The 21,900-nt window shown below is 50.1% G+C and overlaps 1 protein-coding gene across 1 annotated transcript; it reads left to right on the top strand.

Moving 5' to 3' along the window:
* Positions 1-990: 990 nt before the first annotated feature.
* LOC146861935 (uncharacterized) lies at positions 991-5,383 on the top strand. The gene is made up of 3 exons (XM_085643047.1): positions 991-2,266; positions 4,322-4,431; positions 5,231-5,383. Exons 1-3 carry the CDS (start codon positions 1,066-1,068, stop codon positions 5,381-5,383), a joined length of 1,464 nt encoding a protein of 487 aa, XP_085499173.1. The 5' UTR covers positions 991-1,065.
* The last annotated feature ends 16,517 nt before the right edge of the window (positions 5,384-21,900 follow it).

Raw genomic sequence — 21,900 nt, 5'->3', positions numbered from 1 at the left:
TGAGCGCTGATGGATTTCAGCTACAGCTGTAGTTCCAAAAAGTGTTTTAGTTACAGAAATGCTGGAATGTGGCCAGTGGCGTAATGAAACTTGAGGGGGCCCCCCTGCAAAGCACATGGAGCCCCCCCCCCGAGGCACGGCCCACCACCTACCACTTTGCCCTACCATTGGGCGCTCCTCTGATGTGTTCATCTTGGATGGGAGTAAACCATCCTGTGTGGTGTGGTTAGGTTTGCTGTCATTTCTAGCTGACAAAATAGCAAATACAAGTTCAAAGCACTTTAAAAGTATTTTAAAGTTGTGTAAACTAATTTTATGTCAAGACCGGAGGCTCCTATTATGCTTACTTTTCTTGCTTTATTCTCAATAGCAGCAAGATAAACTACCACTCCCAGAAGGCTTGGTGAAAGAACTACCAGCCAATGGGAAACAAAGAAAACAAATATCGTCCAATCACAACCAAGGCAGTAATATAAGGTCTATCGTGACTGCGAACAGCCCTCTTTTCTTGCTGCTCCCAGTCAAGATAAGTACCTTTTTGACATTTACGTGGTTTATATGACTAATGTTACTGAATTATGCTCTTTATGTAAATATATTTGGGTTTTTTCAGCGACGCTTCGCTGCTTCTGTTTCCCTCGCGCTCATACGCGCGTACATGAAATTTCTCTTCCGCTTCCCCCCCCTGCTCTGCACGCTTCGTGTGTTCCCCGCGCGCCTCTCTCACCGGTCGCTGCCTTCCTCAAACCGGTGGCGCAACGCTTCACACCTTCTTTCAGGCTTTCAACGTCTCCGCTTGTGTTTTCTCCACACGCTTTGTTGCCTCAGCCCTCGTGCTACCGTCCTCTGCTTCACACGCCCTTAGAGGGAGGGGTTTCCTCCTTTTTACACGCCCACACTCCTTTCTGCTCAATTAACCTTTTATAGTCTGGTTTGTGGCACATTTCCCAGCTTTTCTTCACCATGCAGGTTTCAGACGGGCAAAATGATAATGAGGGTGAAGAATTTAAAGAGGACTTGAGTTCATTTATTAATTCCTCAGTAGAAACTGCTGTTGAAGCTTCAATGAAGCGTTTTTCAAAGACTATGGAGAATTCCCTCTTAAGTTTAATGACCAAAGCAATGGCCCAATCTGCGGGGGATAGCAGAAAGCTTACAGTGGTACACTCCAAGGTTTCTTCTTTGGCGTCAAAAGTGGTTGGTGAGTCTTCCTCACATATGACAGAGGACGTGGTTCCTCCCAGGCCTCCCACTCAGGAGGGGTTAAAAAGTTTAGCTGGCAAACGTAAGGCCAAGTCCAACAACCCGGAGGTTCCACAGAAATTGGTCATTTCTACCATTTATGATACGGATGACGATATGGGTGACGCCACTGACCTTGATGATATCTTTGATATCGTAAACCCATCGTCTCCTCCTAAGAAATTGAAATTAGATGCTTTTGCATCAGAGCCGGTGCTTGATCCCGAGGGTACCCCTCTTTTTGACCCTGCTTCTATCAGACACCCTAACTCTACAGAATGGTTCCCCATTGACCACGTGGGAGAGTATATTACCACAAGACTTCGTCTTCCTTTAGACAAAACTGTCAGGGCTAAACTAAAGTCCGAGTGCCCGAAGCCCTCTCTCCCTTCCCATATTACTTCTACTCCAGCGATTGATCAACCTCTTCTCACTTTCTTTTCCAAATTTGGCAAGGATCCGCGTAAAGGGGTGGACAAGGCTTGGTCCTCCTGCCAGGACAAATTGCTTGATTTGGTGGGGCCTCTGGCCCGGATTTTTGATTTGGCTGAGACAGCTCGTCTTGATAGCACGGGTCTTAATCCAGAGGATATTTCATTGTGGGTCCAACGCGCTTTTTGTCTCTTAGGCAACGCTAATGCGGCCTTGACTCATGAGCGCCGCAAAGGCCTCTTAATAAAGCTAGATCCAAAACTTGCCAACCTTGCCCCCCTTGATCCTGGTGTCAAGGCTGACGGTCTTCTTTTTGGAGATTCATTGGTGAAAGATGTAAGTAGGTTCGTCACCACCTTTGCCTCCTTGGATAAGGCGCAGCAATCCATCAAGAAGGTCTTCCCTTCTCGGGTTTTTGGCAGGGCCGGAAGAGGCAGGAGCCGCTCTGCCGGCCGTGGTTTCCAGTCCCAAGGCTCCCGTGGTTCCTTCAATTCCAACCAACAGGATTTTAAGCCCCAATTTTACCCCCAAAGAGGTCGGGGTTACAGAGGCAGGGGCCAACGTGGTTTCCGCCACAACAACTCTCAACAAGGTGAGTGCAGTTATTCCTGTAGGGGGGCGTTTATCCCTTTTCCTTCACAGATGGCAGACCCTCACTGCAGACCCTTGGGTTCTCAACACCGTCCAAGGTTATCGTATCGAGTTTTACGCTCCACCTTTTCAAGACACACTTCCTCCGCCTCTGGTGTTCTCCACAGAAATGTCCCTTCTGGTCACCTCAGAAATACAGGCCCTTCTATCCAAAAGAGCTATTCTCGTTTCTCCCTTCGATCCCTCAGGTTTCCTCAGCAACCTTTTTCTTGTTCAAAAGAAGAACAAAAAGATGAGACCGGTGATCAATCTCAGATTTTTCAATCAGTTCGTGGTTTATCGCCACTTCAAAATGGAAACAATTCTACATTTACGAGATACTCTGCGTCAGAACGATTGGATGGTTCGCATCGATCTCCAAGACGCTTATCTTTCTATTCCTATTCACGAATCGCACACAAAATTCCTCCAATTTCAATGGCAAAACGTCACTTATCGTTTTCGATCTCTGCCTTTCGGTCTTTCTTCAGCACCCTGGTGCTTCACAAAAGTAATGAGACCCGTCGTAGCTTATCTCAGATCTCTGGGGATCAGACTCATCATTTATCTCGACGATATCCTCCTCATGAACCTAGACAAATTGGCATTATTGAACGATCTCAGCACTACTCGTTCTCTTCTACTCGAATTAGGCTTCCTCCTCAATTTAGAGAAGTCCTCTCTCATCCCGACTCAGAGTATGGAGTTTCTGGGATTCCGCATAGACTCCCCCTTGGCTTCTCTGTTTCTTCCTCAGTCCAAGATCTCCACGATTCAAACGGAGATTTCCCAGGTTCTGCGTCGTCCCTTCATTTCTCTCAGAACCCTTGCAGGAATAGTCGGCCTTCTTTCGCCTTCTATTCAGGCAATCTTCCCAGGTCCCCTCCATTATCGCGCTCTTCAACGCCTAAAGATCAGACATCTTCGACAAGGTCTCGCGTATTCCGATCAAATAGAATTAGATCTCGAATCTCGCCTGGAGCTGCAATGGTGGTTGAACCATTTGGAAGCCTGGAACGGTCGAACTATCTTCGCTTCCGCCCCAGATCTTGTATTAGAATCCGATGCAAGCCTGACGGGTTGGGGCGCCCGTTGTGGACCAATATCGACTGGCGGTACATGGTCAAAAGAGGAGTCCAAATTGCACATCAACTGTTTAGAGATGCTGGCAGGCTCCTTTGCAATCCAGAGTCTGGCAAAAGACAGAGTGAGTTGTACCATCCTCCTACGCATGGACAATGTTTCTGCGGTTCGCTATATAAACCATCTCGGTGGCACAAAATCAAAGGCTCTAGCGGAATTGGCAAAAAGTCTTTGGGAATTTTGCCTTTCCAACAAACTCTCGCTGTCTGCGGAGTACCTCCCAGGAGATCTCAACGCCGTTGCCGATTGGCATTCTCGCTTTCTCCGGGATTCCAGCGATTGGAAGCTTCTTCCTTCCGTGTTTCTCTCCCTCTCTCAGTTGTGGGGTCCTTTCTCAATAGACCTCTTTGCTTCCCGCCTCAATTCACAGTTACCTCACTTCTTCAGCTGGCGTCCGGATCCTTTGGCTCTGGCGACCGATGCCTTCCTCCAAGATTGGTCCCTTCACCTCAATTATGCCTTTCCTCCTTTCCTGTTGATCAACAGAGTCCTGTCGCAGGTGCGTCGTCAAATGACGTCCTTGGTAATAGTAACTCCTTTCTGGCAGTCCCAGATTTGGTTCCCATCTCTCCTGGAGTTGGCGGTGGACTTTACCGTCCTTCTTTCTCCTTCCCCCAATCTTCTTTCTGATCCTAAGGGCAATCCCCATCCTTTAATGGTCAACCAATCACTGATATTGTCCGCCTGGAAAATTTCCAGCCTTCCTCTTCTGATCTCGTCATTTCACAGGAAGCTTCAGTCTTCATTAGTCGGGCATGGGCCCCAGGCACCTCCAAGGCTTACAAGTCCGCATGGTCTCTTTGGTCAAGCTGGTGTCTGCAGAAATCTGTCGATCCCGTTTCAGCCTCTCTGAATTTTATTGTTAATTTCCTAGCCTCTGAGGCTAGCTCGGGCAAATCCTATCGTACCATCAACCTGTACAGATCGGCCATTTCTCTCAATCACGCCCACATTGAAGGAATACCTGCGGGAGCTCACCCCTTGGTATGCAGATTGCTCAGAGGAATTTGTTTTTCAAAACCGCCATTGGCTAAGTATTCTAGTTTATGGGATGTCAATCTGGTTTTACAGTTGTTTTCTAATTGGCCTGACAATTCTGCTCTTTCTTTGAAAATGATTTCAGCTAAACTTACTATGTTATTATGTTTAATTTCCATTAAACGTGTATCTGATGTGAAAGCCTTAGATGTTTCTTCTAGACAGTTTACTCCTACTGGGGTGATGTTTCATATTCATAAACGTACCAAGACTAATTTACATACTGTGTTTTATCCCTATTTTCCCTCTAATCCCAAATTGTGTGTAGGTCAATGCTTAAAAGTTTATGAAAGTAAGACCTCTGATCTCAGGACTTCCTCCAGTTCCCAACTCCTTATTTCCTTTCGTAAACCCTTTCATCCTGTTTCTGCTGCTACTCTGGCCCGTTGGGTTCGTTGGGTCATGTCCCTGGCAGGTATTGACGTCTCCATTTTCGGAGCTCATTCCACTAGAGGGGCCATGGCTTCTAAAGCCTTTTGGGCTGGCTCCCGTCTGGAAGACATCCTGAAATCAGCAGATTGGTCTAATGATTCAGTGTTTCGTACATTTTACTGCAAACCTGTTGTTACTACTTCTTCTCTGGTAGTGGATATGCTTTGAACAAGCATAATAGGAGCCTCCGGTCTTGACATAAAATGTAGATTTTCCTAATAAATTATGACGGAAAGTCTTAATTTTATTAAAGACACGGAGGCGAGTATTATCCCGCCACAACACTTCTAATTGGTGTTCTCCCTCCCTACAGGCACTCCAGCGCTGCCACCGGCATCATCCTGAGATCATCCTGGATTCTGCCAAGATCGTTCCTTCTGATCCTTCAATTTCCGTACCTGGATTTGACCTTCCCCCGAGTCTCCTCTGGTGGTCTTTGGAAAAGAATTTTTCACATGGACTTTGACTTTATGCATTTTGCTATCTGTTTCTCCTTTATTTTTGCATACTTTGTAATTGCTCGCATAAGAAAAGAGGGCTGTTCGCAGTCACGATAGACCTTATATTACTGCCTTGGTTGTGATTGGACGATATTTGTTTTCTTTGTTTCCCATTGGCTGGTAGTTCTTTCACCAAGCCTTCTGGGAGTGGTAGTTTATCTTGCTGCTATTGAGAATAAAGCAAGAAAAGTAAGCATAATACTCGCCTCTGTGTCTTTAATAAAATTAAGACTTTCCGTCATAATTTATTAGGAAAATCTACATTACATGGTAATAAAAATATTCAAAGACAGATTTGCCATGTTGAAAAACAATGGTGTGAATTTTACAGGCATTCTTATCCAAGCATCAATTTATCTCCCAGTCATAATCTCAAAACCTGAACAAATAGCCAGTATTTTTGCAGTGCTAACAGAAGACAGAAGGGGGTCGAAAGGAAAACGGTGTAGCAATGGCAGCTGTACCGCGTTCAGCAAACAAGTTACCAACTAAAATCTTAAAAGGGCCTATTTGGCCTCGCATCTTTCTGTGATCAAAACCCTGTGACTCATTACTTATAGTAACTTGTTGATGGTGATATGAAAAGACACATCTGCGGTCATAAACACCACATACAAAAAACGATTTTTAAGAGATGAAGGGGAATCCCTTATAGGTTGGTTCCCTCCCTTTACCATATGCAGCATACAGAAACCAAGAGGAGATGGGGCAGGATATATTAAACGCACACCTGTTTGTTGCAATTCCATTTGGAGGGAGCCCAATAGGGTAAAACATGAAGACAGACAGGGACAGAGCAAATTAGTAAATGAAATGGGATTCCTCCAAGGGTATTGTGTTAACCTGAAGAATAAACATTGCAGATGTGGAATATATGTTACTCACATAAGTTAGAATACAGTAATAATGCAAGAATGAGAACATGAAAGGTTGACAAGAATGTTCTGGAGATAGGCAAATGTTATCAAGTTCTGTTTCTATCACCCTCCATCATTCCCTTCCCCTCCTTGGGCTCCATGACTAAAACGTAAAGTAGGGAGAAGGGGGTAGCAGCAGTGGTTGTGGCAGACAAGCCTGCACAGCAATCACAGGCAGTCCATATTAGATTATACTACAGTCATCAGCAAAACCTATCTTCCACTGAGGAAAAACAAACATTGGCAAAGCCAATAGGTCTGGACTATAATTGAAAATTCAAGACACACCTAGTGCTTTGCCCATGCAAGTTACCTTATGCCAGTCAGTCTCATAATCGCAAGCAAAATTGACGCTCAGTAGAGTTTGTCAATATGTGGTATGTGGAACCTATGTGCAAGTGAATATGATGCCCGGTGGCAGCCATCTGTGTGCTGCTGTGCGTGACAAGTGTCAAGACTGGCTGCACAGATCAGGAAAATGAAATGGAATACAAATTTGGAAATGACAGGCAATGCTGAGGAGAATGAGTGCATGGGGACCTACATTGGAGTTTGGTTTCAGATTCACAGGACTCCCTTTTGGCTGGCAAAGCAAGACTGAAAAGGTATCCAGCTGGTTTGTGGTTTAAAAACATATTTTGACAAATGTCTTTTTTCTATTTTATGTTATACTAGATGGTGGGCACATATATTAGTTTTTATCAATGTTTAATGTAAATTTATAGCTTTACCTGAATACTAATCTAGCATTAATTTCTATGTAATTTCCACGAGAACTTATTTACGTATTTCTCCTTACTTCTATTAGTTTAATTCTTTCGATACTCTCACTCTGGGAGGACAATGCTCCGAGCCTTTTGGAGCACAAGGAAATGGCCACAGAACAGGTTGATCTGGGGTGAGACCATATCAGACATCTTTCAAAATTCTTATTTTGCGTACATAAAGCCCTCGAGCTAAGCCCATAATTCTCGGATACCCTTCGTAGTTACAGTGGTCTTTCTTAGACTAATGACCATGAAACAGGTAGAGGGGTGTCACAAAAGGTGTCCAGCGACGGCCCGTATAGGGCGTGTTACCGGGGCGGTGAAGTGGGGCAGAGGAGGGGCAGGGTGGGGGGTTGCAAAATGCGGCATACGGCCGATCGCAGGTAAGTTACGAAAAAAATAAAGAAAACAAATTTTGTTACGCGCGCTGCATCGCATTTGGTGGTGTTATCACTCAGCAGAGGAGGGAGATGTTTGCTTTATTTTTCAGATTTTCTCACGCGCACGCCGCTCGCCGCACTTTTAGTAATGCACGCCCCACATTGCGCACGCTAAATTCAATCAGGGCAAGGCAGTTCATTCATTGGTCACCAGCCCCGAGACCGCGTACTGCGCAGACGTGTCGCGGAGACAACTGCGCTCCGCGCGCACCCGCCCACACCATTCATTTAATATATTATAAAGAGCGGCAGAGCCTCACCGGGACCGGGCACCAGTCTGCCACTCACTGCCTCCACGACCAGCTGGAGCGCCACCTGGCACTCTCGGGGGCAGACGTGAGGCATAGTTGACCCGGGGTGGGCGAAAGGCGGTATTGAGGACAGAGACCCTAAGGATGGGTAGCTCCCTCAAGGGTCTCGAGGTGCCTGAACTTTGAAGCAGACGCCCTCACGGTGTCCGGTCTTCTCTGCCAGTTTGGTTTGAATCTCAGGCTTTGAGCCTTCACATCCGAATCTCACGGCGCAAACTGGAGGGGGTGGGCAGGAAGGAATACATGGGATTTGGGGTGAAATGCGGGGGGCAACTCAAAAAGTTACAGGAATGAGACTGTGGATGCCCGAGCGCTCCTTGAGGTCGCAGCTCAAGCTTTCTCACGCGCACACCCTCGGCCCGCGCACCTATCAATGAAGAGGCTCTGAAGTCAGGACAGAGGCCTGGCCGGGGCCTGCTCGTGCGCACTGCACAGCAGTAACTAGCGCACCATTTAATTATCATGAGAGAGAGGCCAGGCCCGGCTGGGGCACAGGCATGCGTGCCGTGTGCAATGCCAGTGAGCAGTGCACCATTAAATCTATTAAGAGGTCGGGCAAGTTTTAATTCTTCTTGGAGGGGGCCCCTGGAGCACGAGGGCCTGTGTTACGCCCCTGAATGTGGCCTCTAGTTCTTAGTTTAACGTGTTTATCTTGTGATTTGTAGAAGAAAACAATAAGATAACGGATCCTTTTTTGCAAATATTCTGGAAAAATAAAGCAGCTTTAATGTGCTGTACAGTAAAGTGAATTGTGTAATGAGGTTTGTTAAAAAAAATCTGAAAAATAAAGCAAACATCTCCCTCCTCTGCTGAGTGATAACACCACCAATAGCCGTGGCAGCATTACTCCTTCCATCAGATCTAACTTGAAATTCAAATGCAACATGAGGCCAAATTGGACCTCTGCTAATCTACTACGTGTATTGCTGGTCACTGGAAGGTCATGACCTTGAAAAAGCCTGTGAAAAATAAATACATCAAATACATGTATCCGAGGATTGTAGGAGGCAGGGTAATCTCTCAGCTTCAGCATCAGACTCTCTCCTTTTCCATGGGCCAAGCTAGGTGTTATAGAGGGTAGACCGGTCATTCAGTTGTGAGGAGGGTTAGCCGGTCCTATTAACATTTTCAGAACCCCCCTCCAGATTTTCACGAATGGTTTGCATTTTATTTCCTGGAAATATGTTTTGCAGCAACAAAACTACCCCTGCGTTCTGCTAGGCCAAATTATAGGAATCTGGACCCGGATTAAATAGTCTGGAATCACTTCTGTCCCTAACTTTAAACCTGGCATGTCTATGTCAGCCAGGGAATGTCACAGAAAGTCTCCTTTCGTGAACCACCATTTGATAAGAAACCCTGTATTGCTTGGCTAGAGTCAGTCAAAGACAGCTATTCCATGAAACAGAAAAGGTGCCCCAGAGAGCTACTGAAATCTAAATTCCCCATTAGGAGCCAATTGAATTTCTCCTTTTCACCAAATGCACTCAGCCAAGAGCAGGAAAAATACATTTCATTTTCCCAAGTTAGTAGAATGGTTAGAGGAAATATAAATCTAATTTCCTATCACTCTTTATAACCCAATCTATCCATATATTCAGGATCCGGGTTTCTTAGCACTTTCCCCACACAATTTACAGATTTAAGCTTCATATGTGTTCCTCACATTGGGACCATGTCCTTTTATTTGTAATTGGAAAACTGTTTTCTATCCACTGTCACATGCGTGTACTAAGTATGACTGAGCACGGCCTCTGCACATATAACTGAGTGATACTTAAGATCATTTGAATTTAAACTGAGGACTTGTACTTTGGGCCTATCTAGCCACCCGCTTTGTGTACCAGGATCAAAACACCAGATAACAAGAGCAACAAAATGAGGAACACAACAACAGTATGAATTACATTACACCCGAAATTTAGTAGGCACTGGATGTAGGACTTATTTATACATCCTCTAGCCTACAGAGAACATTGACCTCCTTCGTGAATATTGTGAATATTAAAAAAACAGTCCATGCACCAATGCTTTAGTATCAGGAGGTACACTTCTTTCAAAATGGAAATGTGGTATCTTCTTTCAGTGTAGTCTGGTAATGTTTAGAAGAAATGGATTGTAGACACAGGCCTGAAGTCACAAAGCAGCCGAACCAGTCTTTATACAGCAGAGCTTGAGAAGATGTTTCCCCAAGATAAGTTCAAAGAAGTGGGGACAAATAGTGCATTTTCCATATCAGATTTTGACTAAACTTGCCATAAATTCTTAAAGGGCATTCACAAACTATTTTATTACTGTGGTCTAAAAAAATAGGTGATACAAGCAGTTCATAAAATACAATTTTCAATGGCCTGTCCTTCTTTTCATAATATTTGTATTTACTTCTATATTTATTTTCCTTTTATTTTCAATCCTGGCAGTTACATGGAGATTCACAGTCCCATTATATCTCTTTGGTAGAGCAGGATGGGAATGACACAAATCTCACATTCTCAGCTAGCAGACAGAAACAACAGATGCATTTTATAGGTTCCGAAGGAAATGCTATCTCTCAGGTTACGTAGATTTTACATGGAGAGGTTACACCAATCTTATAGGTCATGAATTCATATCAATAGAGATTATGATTCAAATATCATCTTTAAATATTGTATAATGTTGGTAGCTCAAGGCATTTTGTGGGAATTCATGGCTTGAAATGATGATACTCAGTCATTCAATGTGGAATTGATCCATGTTTGGGTGTAATACATGGCAGTGCTTGATGAAGATTACAAACTGGTGTTTGGATATCTAACATCTATTTCCTAAAAAAAAAAACAGGGCATATATTGTGCTTTTTATGAAACCAACAAGTTTTTTGTTTTGAAGGCCCGGGTTTCTTTTTCCGAAATTTTAGGCTTGCCTTTCATAGCAAACTGTGGGTATTTACATAAAAACATTTTTGGGGTCAACGGGGCCGATTCACAGATCTAATCTGAGACAAAATCCTAAACGTGTTACTTTTGGTATTCACAGAAGGCATTTAGAAGTAGTAAAGTTAGGATTTTGTCTTAAATTAGGATTTTGTTATAAATTAGGATTATGTTTTAAATTAGGATTTTGTCCTAAAACCAAAATTTAAGACAAAGTTAAGTTTAAATTAAGTTTAATTTAAGACAAAATCCTAATTTAAGACAAAATCCTAACTTTACTACTACTAAGGTGCCAATTCCGATCCGGTAAAAAAATTCCCCGTCCGACTCGTATCCGGATTTTTTTCCGTCCGAATCGTCAAAGTAGCGTACAAACTGCCAAGTACGATTCGAACGGAAAAAAGTCCATACGAATCGCATTGGGAAGATTTCCCCACACGTCCTCGGGTCGGGAAAAGTCACCGACACGTCCCCGGGCGAGAAACCCACCGTGCGGAAAAATAAAGTCCGACTGCGCAAGTACGATCCCTCCCGTCCTCCCCATTTCACAACCGTACGCAAAAAACACCGTCCGAACCGAACTCCCATAGCAACCATGGAGACATGTGCCCGCATACGCGCCGAACACCCCACCACCCCCCGCCCGCGTATGTACGCCCCGAACCCCCACCCGTGTATGTACGCACCAAACACCCACCCGTGTATGTACGCCCCCGAACCCCCCCCAGCCGTGTATGTACGCACCGAACCACCAGCCGTGTATGTACGCCCCCGAACCCCCCCCAGCCGTGTATGTACGCACCGAACCACCAGCCGTGTATGTACGCACCAAACCCCCCCCCCAGCCCTGTATGTACGCACCGAACCACCAGCCGTGTATGTACGCCCCCGAACCCCCCCCAGCCGTGTATGTACGGACCGAACCACCAGCCGTGTATGTACGCACCAAACACCCACCCGTGTATGTACGCCCCCGAACCCCCCCCAGCCGTGTATGTACGCACCGAACCACCAGCCGTGTATGTACGCACCAAACACCCACCCGTGTATGTACGCCCCCGAACCCCCCCCCAGCCGTGTATGTACGCACCGAACCACCAGCCGTGTATGTACGCCCCCGAACCCCCCCCCAGCCGTGTATGTACGCACCGAACCACCAGCCGTGTATGTACGCACCAAACCCCCACCCCAGCCGTGTATGTACGCACCGAACCACCAGCCGTGTATGTACGCACCAAACACCCACCCGTGTATGTACGCCCCCGAATCCCCCCCCCAGCCGTGTATGTACGCACCGAACCACCAGCCGTGTATGTACGCACCAAACACCCACCCGTGTATGTACGCCCCCGAACCCCCCCCAGCCGTGTATGTACGCACCGAACCACCAGCCGTGTATGTACGCCCCCGAACCCCCCCCAGCCGTGTATGTACGCACCGAACCACCAGCCGTGTATGTACGCACCAAACCCCCACCCCAGCCGTGTATGTACGCACCGAACCACCAGCCGTGTATGTACGCACCAAACACCCACCCATGTATGTACGCCCCCGAACCCCCCCCCCAGCCGTGTATGTACGCACCGAACCACCAGCCGTGTATGTACGCCCCCGAACCCCCCCCCAGCCGTGTATGTACGCACCGAACCACCAGCCGTGTATGTACGCACCAAACACCCACCCGTGTATGTACGCCCCCGAACCCCCCCCCAGCCGTGTATGTACGCACCGAACCACCAGCCGTGTATGTACGCCCCCGAACCCCCCCCCAGCCGTGTATGTACGCACCGAACCACCAGCCGTGTATGTACGCACCAAACCCCCACCCCAGCCGTGTATGTACGCACCGAACCACCAGCCGTGTATGTACGCACCAAACACCCACCCGTGTATGTACGCCCCCGAATCCCCCCCCCAGCCGTGTATGTACGCACCGAACCACCAGCCGTGTATGTACGCACCAAACACCCACCCGTGTATGTACGCCCCCGAACCCCCCCCAGCCGTGTATGTACGCACCGAACCACCAGCCGTGTATGTACGCCCCCGAACCCCCCCCAGCCGTGTATGTACGCACCGAACCACCAGCCGTGTATGTACGCACCAAACCCCCACCCCAGCCGTGTATGTACGCACCGAACCACCAGCCGTGTATGTACGCACCAAACACCCACCCATGTATGTACGCCCCCGAACCCCCCCCCCAGCCGTGTATGTACGCACCGAACCACCAGCCGTGTATGTACGCCCCCGAACCCCCACCCAGCCGTGTATGTACGCACCGAACCACCAGCCGTGTATGTACGCACCAAACACCCACCCGTGTATGTACGCCCCCGAACCCCCCCCCAGCCGTGTATGTACGCACCGAACCACCAGCCGTGTATGTACGCCCCCGAACCCCCCCCAGCCGTGTATGTACGCACCGAACCACCAGCCGTGTATGTACGCACCAAACCCCCACCCCAGCCGTGTATGTACGCACCGAACCACCAGCCGTGTATGTACGCACCAAACACCCACCCGTGTATGTACGCCCCCGAACCCCCCCCCAGCCGTGTATGTACGCACCGAACCACCAGCCGTGTATGTACGCACCAAACACCCACCCGTGTATGTACGCCCCCGAACCCCCCCCCAGCCGTGTATGTACGCACCGAACCACCAGCCGTGTATGTACGCCCCCGAACCCCCCCCAGCCGTGTATGTACGCACCGAACCACCAGCCGTGTATGTACGCACCAAACCCCCACCCCAGCCGTGTATGTACGCACCGAACCACCAGCCGTGTATGTACGCACCAAACACCCACCCGTGTATGTACGCCCCCGAACCCCCCCCCAGCCGTGTATGTACGCACCGAACCACCAGCCGTGTATGTACGCACCAAACACCCACCCGTGTATGTACGCCCCCGAACCCCCCCCCAGCCGTGTATGTACGCACCGAACCACCAGCCGTGTATGTACGCCCCCGAACCCCCCCCAGCCGTGTATGTACGCACCGAACCACCAGCCGTGTATGTACGCACCAAACCCCCACCCCAGCCGTGTATGTACGCACCTAACCACCACCCCACCAGGGAATGTACGGACCGCACCCCCACCAGTGCATGTACGGACCGTACTGACGCCAAAAAAACACGTACTGAACCCGGACAAACCATATTTACACAAGGAGAGTCAAGTAGAGTTTCCCCACACCACCAAACAGGCCCAACAACCCCACAAACATCACATACACTCACCTGCAACTGCCAAACTGCCAAACAGAGGCCCAAAACTCAATCACTCCTCATAACACACCCACACAAATTTCAAACACAGCCACACCCACAAATGGACCAATAAAAATGGACCACACACACAAACCATGAGCCTTTGCAACAGACCCACTGCTGCCAGAGCCCACAGACGACCCACACCACCATACTTGAACCTCACACTTGCATACCTTCACACAACCACCTACACAAACACCCCCTCATCACATTCACACACACACCTCCACTACCACACCCACACACCCACAGCCATCCACACCCACACCCCCACAACCACACCCCACGCCATGTCCACCACCAAGAATCCAAAGTTCACAAAGGAGGAGCTGGAGATCCTTGTCGACGAAATCCTCAGAGTCGAGCCACAGCTCTTTGGGACATTGGTCAGACAGACCAGCATATCCGAAAAAACCGCCATGTGGCAGAGGATCGTCGATTCTGTGAATGCTGTTGGGACAACCAGAAGGACCAGGCACGAGTGCCAATCCAGGTGGTACGATCTGCGGAGGACGGTCAAGAGGAAGATGACTGACAATCACAACCAGGGGAACATCACTGGAGGAGGGCCGCCCCCCAGACCGGTACAATACCATCCCTGGGAGGAGAAGGTGATGTCCACGCTGGCGGTGGAGGGACTACACGGACTGCCAGGACTCCCAGACCCTGGTGAGTACACAAACAACTCACCTCACATGGGGGGGATGCCATACACAATCAATCATGCATGCCACCCCCCCCAAGCCACCACCGGACACAACAACACTCCACAAACACACACATGCCACTGGCACCTCCATGCCCCATGCATCAATCAGGGCCATGCCAAGTCACAGGCCACACAAAACACCAACACAACACAGGATGTGGTCGATGCTGGGAGTGGGGGCAGCAAAACTAACATTGAGCAACTCACAAGCACACAACAATGCCCTCAGCCCATATGGCCCAGGGCACAGCCATACAAACTGTGTGTACCCACACAGTACTGTCTTGCCTGCAAATGATGGCTGCCATGCAGGATGCCATGGGTCTGAAGGCACAATTTGCACATAACAGCAGACAATGAAGATGCATCGCTCTGATAGAGTCTCAGCACACACCGCCACAGCAGCAGCCTACACTCAGACACACTGCCCAATGGGTGCCCGGAGAACAGGGACTAACTCACATGAACAAGCCAATGGCCATTCAAAGACCGGCTAACTGTGTGTGCCCAGGAAGCTGGCCTGAGGTGACAGAGAGTGACAAAGAGAGGGAGGGAGAGGGGGAATGAGAGGGAAGGAGACAGAGGGGGGACACAGGGAGACAGACAGAGGGAGGGAGTAGGGTGACAGAGGGAGACCGACAGAGGGAGGGAGGAGGGTGACAGAGGGAGGGAGGAAGGGAGACACAGGGAGACTAAATCACCCTTGGGTGGTGTGGCCATGTCCACTCGTCAGCCGGTGGACTGTGTGCATGCAGACCAGGTCTGGCAGTGCCTCAACCCCCCCTTCCGTAGATGAAGACCGGTCCATGTGTCAATCTGTGCACGAGTCCATCCGTGCTGCAGGCACAGACCTAACCACACACCCAGTATACCCACCCACCGTGTCGGTAAGAACCCTGTCACAAATGCTTCAGTCCCCTACCTGCAACATCAAATTGCCTTGCCAAAACACCATTTGGCCACGTACAGTGCAACACGTAAGGCGCCTCTGCATGGCTCGCTACGCCCGCACACCACACTGCTGACTGTGTACCCAAATAGATGCATCAACTAAGATTGTGTCTCACACATGCGTAAAGCCCTGACAGCTGTGGCCAAGGGACATAGCCATGCACAAGTGCACTGTGAGAGGAATGCAGGACAGATCCAACTACCCAGAGGAAGAGTGCCAAATCAGAAATGCATGCAACATGGATGCCACATGTGACACTGTTAACATTGTCTCTCTCACACACAGGTCAACGTCGACGAACACCCCCCAACACTGGGGGGGAAGTCACACAGGACCAGGCTCCGCGGGATGATGACCCCACCGCCAGCGATGACTCTCACCACTCCGTGGATGACCCAGACCAACCTGGCCCCTCTGGTGTCCAACCACCTGCAGCACCTGCGTCAGGTACAACTGTGCCAACCACCACCCCCATTCCTGCCACATCCCAGGAGACGTCCAGGAGCCCTGCCCGCACACGACCACCCAGCCAGTCTGCCCAGGAGGGACACGGTCCTCCGGGCACCCAGGAGGAGGCAGGCGGCAACGCAGATGCCATCCCTCAGGGGTCCCGGAGACCCGATGCACCCACAACGGCAGGCCAGGTGCACGTGGGCAGGGGTGGCGGGAGTGGAGGACGGCGGAGGCGCGAACCTGACCAGGCAGCTCAGGACCCGGTAGTGTCCCAGGTCAGCAACATCCTGGATACATACCGGCGTGACACCAGGGGCATGGACCAGATTGCGTCCACCCTCAATGACATCAAGGGGACCCTCCAGGAGATGAAGACCCTGCAGTCCCAGCAACATGCCTGTCAACTGCAACACCAAGGAAGGATGGAGGATAGACAGGCTGAGCTCGTGGCGGTGCAAACCCAAATGACCGGTGTACTCCGTCGGATTGCCGACAACATGGGCAACCCTCCCTGTGGCACCAGGCGAAGGCCATTACCAGACACAGGGAGGGATCAGGAGGAGGAGGATTCATCCGACGGAGCGTCACAGACATCGTCACGGACTGCTTCCGAGGGTCCCCGCAGGAAGGTGGGTCGTCCACGAAAAAGACTGTGAGAGTCAGCAGAACATCACCATCTCCCAGGTCACCTGGCCTGGCACCTGGCCCTCTGGCCCAATAGCAGCACATGACATTCTCTGCCACATGGACTTGCTGGTCACTGTCTGACCTATGTTGACGAAGACTGTGGCATGGACTCTGACATTTTGCTACGACAAGGATACCAACTCCCCCAGTGAACTTTGGATTCTACACTCCCGCTGTGCACCTCTTGTCATCCCCACAAACCCGTACCCCACCACAAATAAATTAATCACACTTACAAGATGATGCCGTGATTCTACATTATTACAATACATGTGTGTGTCGTACAGTCAAAGCATGCCTGATCTCAGAATTAACTCCAACCATCCAAACCGTGGGGTCGCAGTCTTGCCCAGGACACACATGGGTCCCAATGTCTCATCTGATACAGACATGGAGTACCAAACTCACCTGTGCTGGGCCCAACCAGCTGAGTTGGTCCCGCACAACTGTGGCTACAGACACATTCAGGGGAGCAACAGTCATGCGCAGAGGTCAGGGATCATGTGGAGTGACCTGGCTTGCCGCTCCCAGGTATGTCTAGACATGTGTCCCTACAATGTGCAGCATGCTTGCGTCAGGCGGATGTTGAGAATGGTGGCTAGGCCAAGGTTGGATGCATGGAGATGCCAGAATGCAGTTTAGGATCACTGTGCCACATGGTTGTGTTGGGGTTGTGGGCTGCATCATGAGTGTGGGCGTGGATCTAGAAGGTCATCCTGCAGCTGGCTGTGAAACATTCCCCCCATCCCGTTAGGACGTTGATGTGGCCTGGTTGCCCGACGCAGTAGCAGAGCTGTGCAGATGCACTCCGGATATGGACAAGTACCATGGGAGTCGTGAGGCACATGTCCGTAGACTGCAGGGTAGGATTCTACACAGATGTTGTAGTTTCCCTGGGGGATGGTCTCTCTTGCCTTGAGGTGGATGGAACTGTGCATCTTGTGCATAATACAGTTCCCACTCCCTGACAAACCCCTAGCATCTTGTCACTCTACACATAGACACATATGCACCACCTATGAAAACTATGCCAGACCTGCGGCACGCACAGTGGCAACAGGGCACCATTGACAGGGAAGAGGCACCTTGGAGACAGAGGGACAAATTTATTAGTCATGTGTGTTGGAATGACAATGATACTCTGTCAACACATACACAGGTCATGTGGATGTACATGTGGGAGCAACACTGGCACCCCCCATTGCAACACAGATGCTGGCATCCCATTGACCTGGCACACAAGTGACGGATAACAGCTAAACACCCCCTGCTGCCACGGAGAGGCCGCTATACACCATTGAGGCCCTGATGGGGCAATCACACACCATGTCAACCCGGTGCAACCTGTATGTTTCCGAGGCCAGTGTTACACACAATGATGGCCTCATCACAATCCCCAATCCCCTGCCACATGACAGTCACCAAGTCTGAGCATGGCTCCAGGTGAAGCCTGCCCCATGTCATGTTCCCCATGTAGGATCACCATGTATGCAAATGGAACACACATGAACCGGAGAAGTGCACACAGACTACAAACAATTCACACACCCAAAACGACGTGAGGCATCCCTTACCCTGAGGAGATTTCAACACTTGCCCGTGCATGTGACGCTGAATCAGCACATGTCGCTGTGTTCATGAGGAGTAGCAGGAGCACAACAATGCCACCAGCAGACAGCATGCACATGGACCTGTGGAAGAGAGACACACAAGGATTCAGCACAAAGGAGCACATCCGCAAGCATGTACTTAACACGTATCATGTTGTTAACATGACAGGTGACAATGATGACCCTCAGACAACATCCTTCCATTGCGCCATCACTTGAGTGACACTTCAATACACACCACTGACTCACTTGGCAGACATGCAGATGGACACACACATTGCAACACATGCCACACACGGCCCAATGCGTGCACACTCAGACACTGGAACTCACCACTAAGCAAAGAAGTTGCGTATGAGCCGACTCCGCATGTCCTCCACAGCCTCCTCCTCCTCCACATCACTTGCCCCGTCACCAAGCCCTTCATCCTCCACGGGTGGATGGTCCTGGTCATCTTGATCCAGTATGAGTGGAACAGCTTCCTCCACTGCCATGTTGTGCAGCATGCAGCAGACGATGATGATCTTGCACACCTTCACCGGGGCATATGGGAGTGCTCCGCCGGTCTTGTGGAGGCACCGGAATCGGCTCTTCAGAAGTCCAAACGTCCTCTCAATGACTCTCCTGGTCCGCCCATGTGCGTTGTTGTAGAGGTGCTCGGCAGCCGTGCTGGGGTTGCGGACAGGCGTCATCAGCCATGGCATGTTGGGATAGCCAGCGTCCCCTACAAGGAAACATCATGGACAGAAGTGTGTCAGCACAGGCAGTGAGATTGGAAGATGACGCCAAACACTGAACTGCCAGAGTCTACCCACCAACAATACATGCTCGCTCGTTCCGCAGCTGCAGCATCATTTCTGGCACCCTGCTACGCCTCATGATGAAGGCATCGTGTGCTGATCCTGGAAAGCGAACACAGACATGTGAAATCACCATGTTGGACAGACACACCACAAGGGCATTAATGGAGTGATAATGTTTGCGATTCCTATACACCACCTCCTGTGCCTGTGGTGGTACCAACGCAACATGTGTCCCATCTATGGACCCAATGACATGGGGCATCCCTCCCAGGGCATAGAACTCACGCTTGACATCTGTCAACTGCTCACGATTTGGGAATTTAATGTACTCATCCAGGTGAACCAACATGGCCTCTAAGAAATCATGCAGAACACGGCTGAACATCGTCTGGGACATGCCCCCGACATCAGCAATGGTATGTTGGAACGTACCCGTGGCAAGGAAATGTAGGGCTGCCATCACCTTCAACTTGGGTGTCAGTGCACTTGGATACCTGTGGCGCGGGAGGAGTTGTGCTTCCAGCCGGCCAGTCAACTCATCAATCAACCGTTGGCTGAATCTGTAGCGGCGTATACAGTCCCGTTCATGCAGGGCAGCAATGTCTGGCATACGTCGAGGGAGAGGCGGAGCCCTGCAGTGAAATGGAAGGAACACCTAAGAGTGAGCACTGTACAACAACATCGTCAATGCACTGAGCACATGTTACACAGCCAATACACATATGCCACGTTGTGAGTCAGGTCTGTGCCACAGTTCCTGGACACGAACGCCAGTCAGGTTACACTCCTACCAAGGGACAGCCACTAACGGAGGGGGGCAAGATCACGATGACATGGCATGAGACTAGCTGTGGGCCAGTGTAAGTGAACATGCACACGCATCACAGGATTCACAGACATCCACACATGTGCAGAAGTAGTATGCGTATGGTACAGACAGGTAGTTGGATGCGATATGCACTGGTCACATGTCATAGGAATAGGACAGGCCACACACATTGCCTTTGAGGAGTACATGTCGAGACAGAACATACATAGGGAGCATGTGGATATGTACTTGTGTTGATACTCCGTGTAGTTGGATACATACACACCTCATGGCAAATCACATATGTGGGCTGGTGTGCGGAACAGTGTGCCATGCCCATCGACACACAGACACATGTTGGCAGCAGCAACTGCTGACACATTGAATCACACACCTACAGCAAAATCATGGAAAGACATGCCACACACATGACATGGTTGCAGCATGCAACGCAGCCATACACGTGTCATATGTAATATTCCGTGTACCTGGCATCAGGGGACAGGTGCGGGTGTCCGTGACTGGGACATGCAAGTGACTCATGGCTCCACTAGTGTGTACGACATGCACACATGTCAAAGGAGTGCAGGGGATGTGTGGTACAATGCGCACCATCACACACGACATGTGTACACAGCTCATCGTACATGTGCTTTGCCCACACCTCAGGGGTAAAGTGCCACATCACATCCTGACACACCTGTGTCACACACAGGTGGTATTGCACAGACAATGCATTGGTGTCCACCCTTGGCAATACCTGTCCGCTCCATTCCTGTCTGTGTGCCGCCTGTCACCACTGACAGTTGTTATACGCACCGTACATACGCTCGGAGCGCGTGTATAGGGTCCCTGGGCCAATATTGCCGCTGGCGTATGCGTACGCCACAGTAGTACGGACTGTACACGCGCTTGTGCGGTCCGGATCACAATATGGGCGCTGGCGTATGCGTACGCCACAGTAGTACGGACTGTACACGCGCTTGTACGGTCCGGATCACAATATGGGCGCTGGCGTATGCGTACGCCACAGTAGTACGGACTGTACACGCGCTTGTACGGTCCGGATCACAATATGGGCGCTGGCGTATGCGTACGCCACAGTAGTACGGACTGTACACGCGCTTGTACGGTCCGGATCACAATATGGGCGCTGGCGTATGCGTACGCCACAGTAGTACGGACTGTACACGCGCTTGTACGGTCCGGATCACAATATGGGCGCTGGCGTATGCGTACGCCACAGTAGTACGGACTGTACACGCGCTTGTACGGTCCGTACTACTGTGGCGTACGCATACGCCAGCGCCCTTATTGTGATCCGGACCGTACAAGCGCGTGTACAGTCCGTACTACTGTGGCGTACGCATACGCCAGCGCCCATATTGTGATCCGGACCGTACAAGCGCGTGTACAGTCCGTACTACTGTGGCGTACGCATACGCCAGCGCCCATATTGTGATCCGGACCGTACAAGCGCGTGTACAGTCCGTACTACTGTGGCGTACGCATACGCCAGCGCCCATATTGTGATCCGGACCGTACAAGCGCGTGTACAGTCCGTACTACTGTGGCGTACGCATACGCCAGCGGCAATATTGTGATCCGGACCGTACAAGCGCATGTACGGTCGGTATCACTGCTTGTGGGGTGCCCTAGGGCGTGGAACGCACCGTACCTGTGTGTAAATGTATGAAAACACATAGGGGACACATGAGGGACAAGTATAAGGGCCGAAATGCCTGATGGTTGCCATGGAGACTGAGTTAAATTTTTGAATTTGAGCACCAGGTGCACAGCAGAAGTCAGTTTGAAAGAATCTACATTGTTG

Source organism: Triturus cristatus, chromosome 2_2, assembly GCF_964204655.1.
Source record: "Triturus cristatus chromosome 2_2, aTriCri1.1, whole genome shotgun sequence".
NCBI classification, from domain to species: domain Eukaryota; kingdom Metazoa; phylum Chordata; class Amphibia; order Caudata; family Salamandridae; genus Triturus; species Triturus cristatus.
The sequence above is the reverse complement of the archived record's forward strand: the minus strand, read 5'-3'. Positions and strand labels throughout refer to the sequence as shown.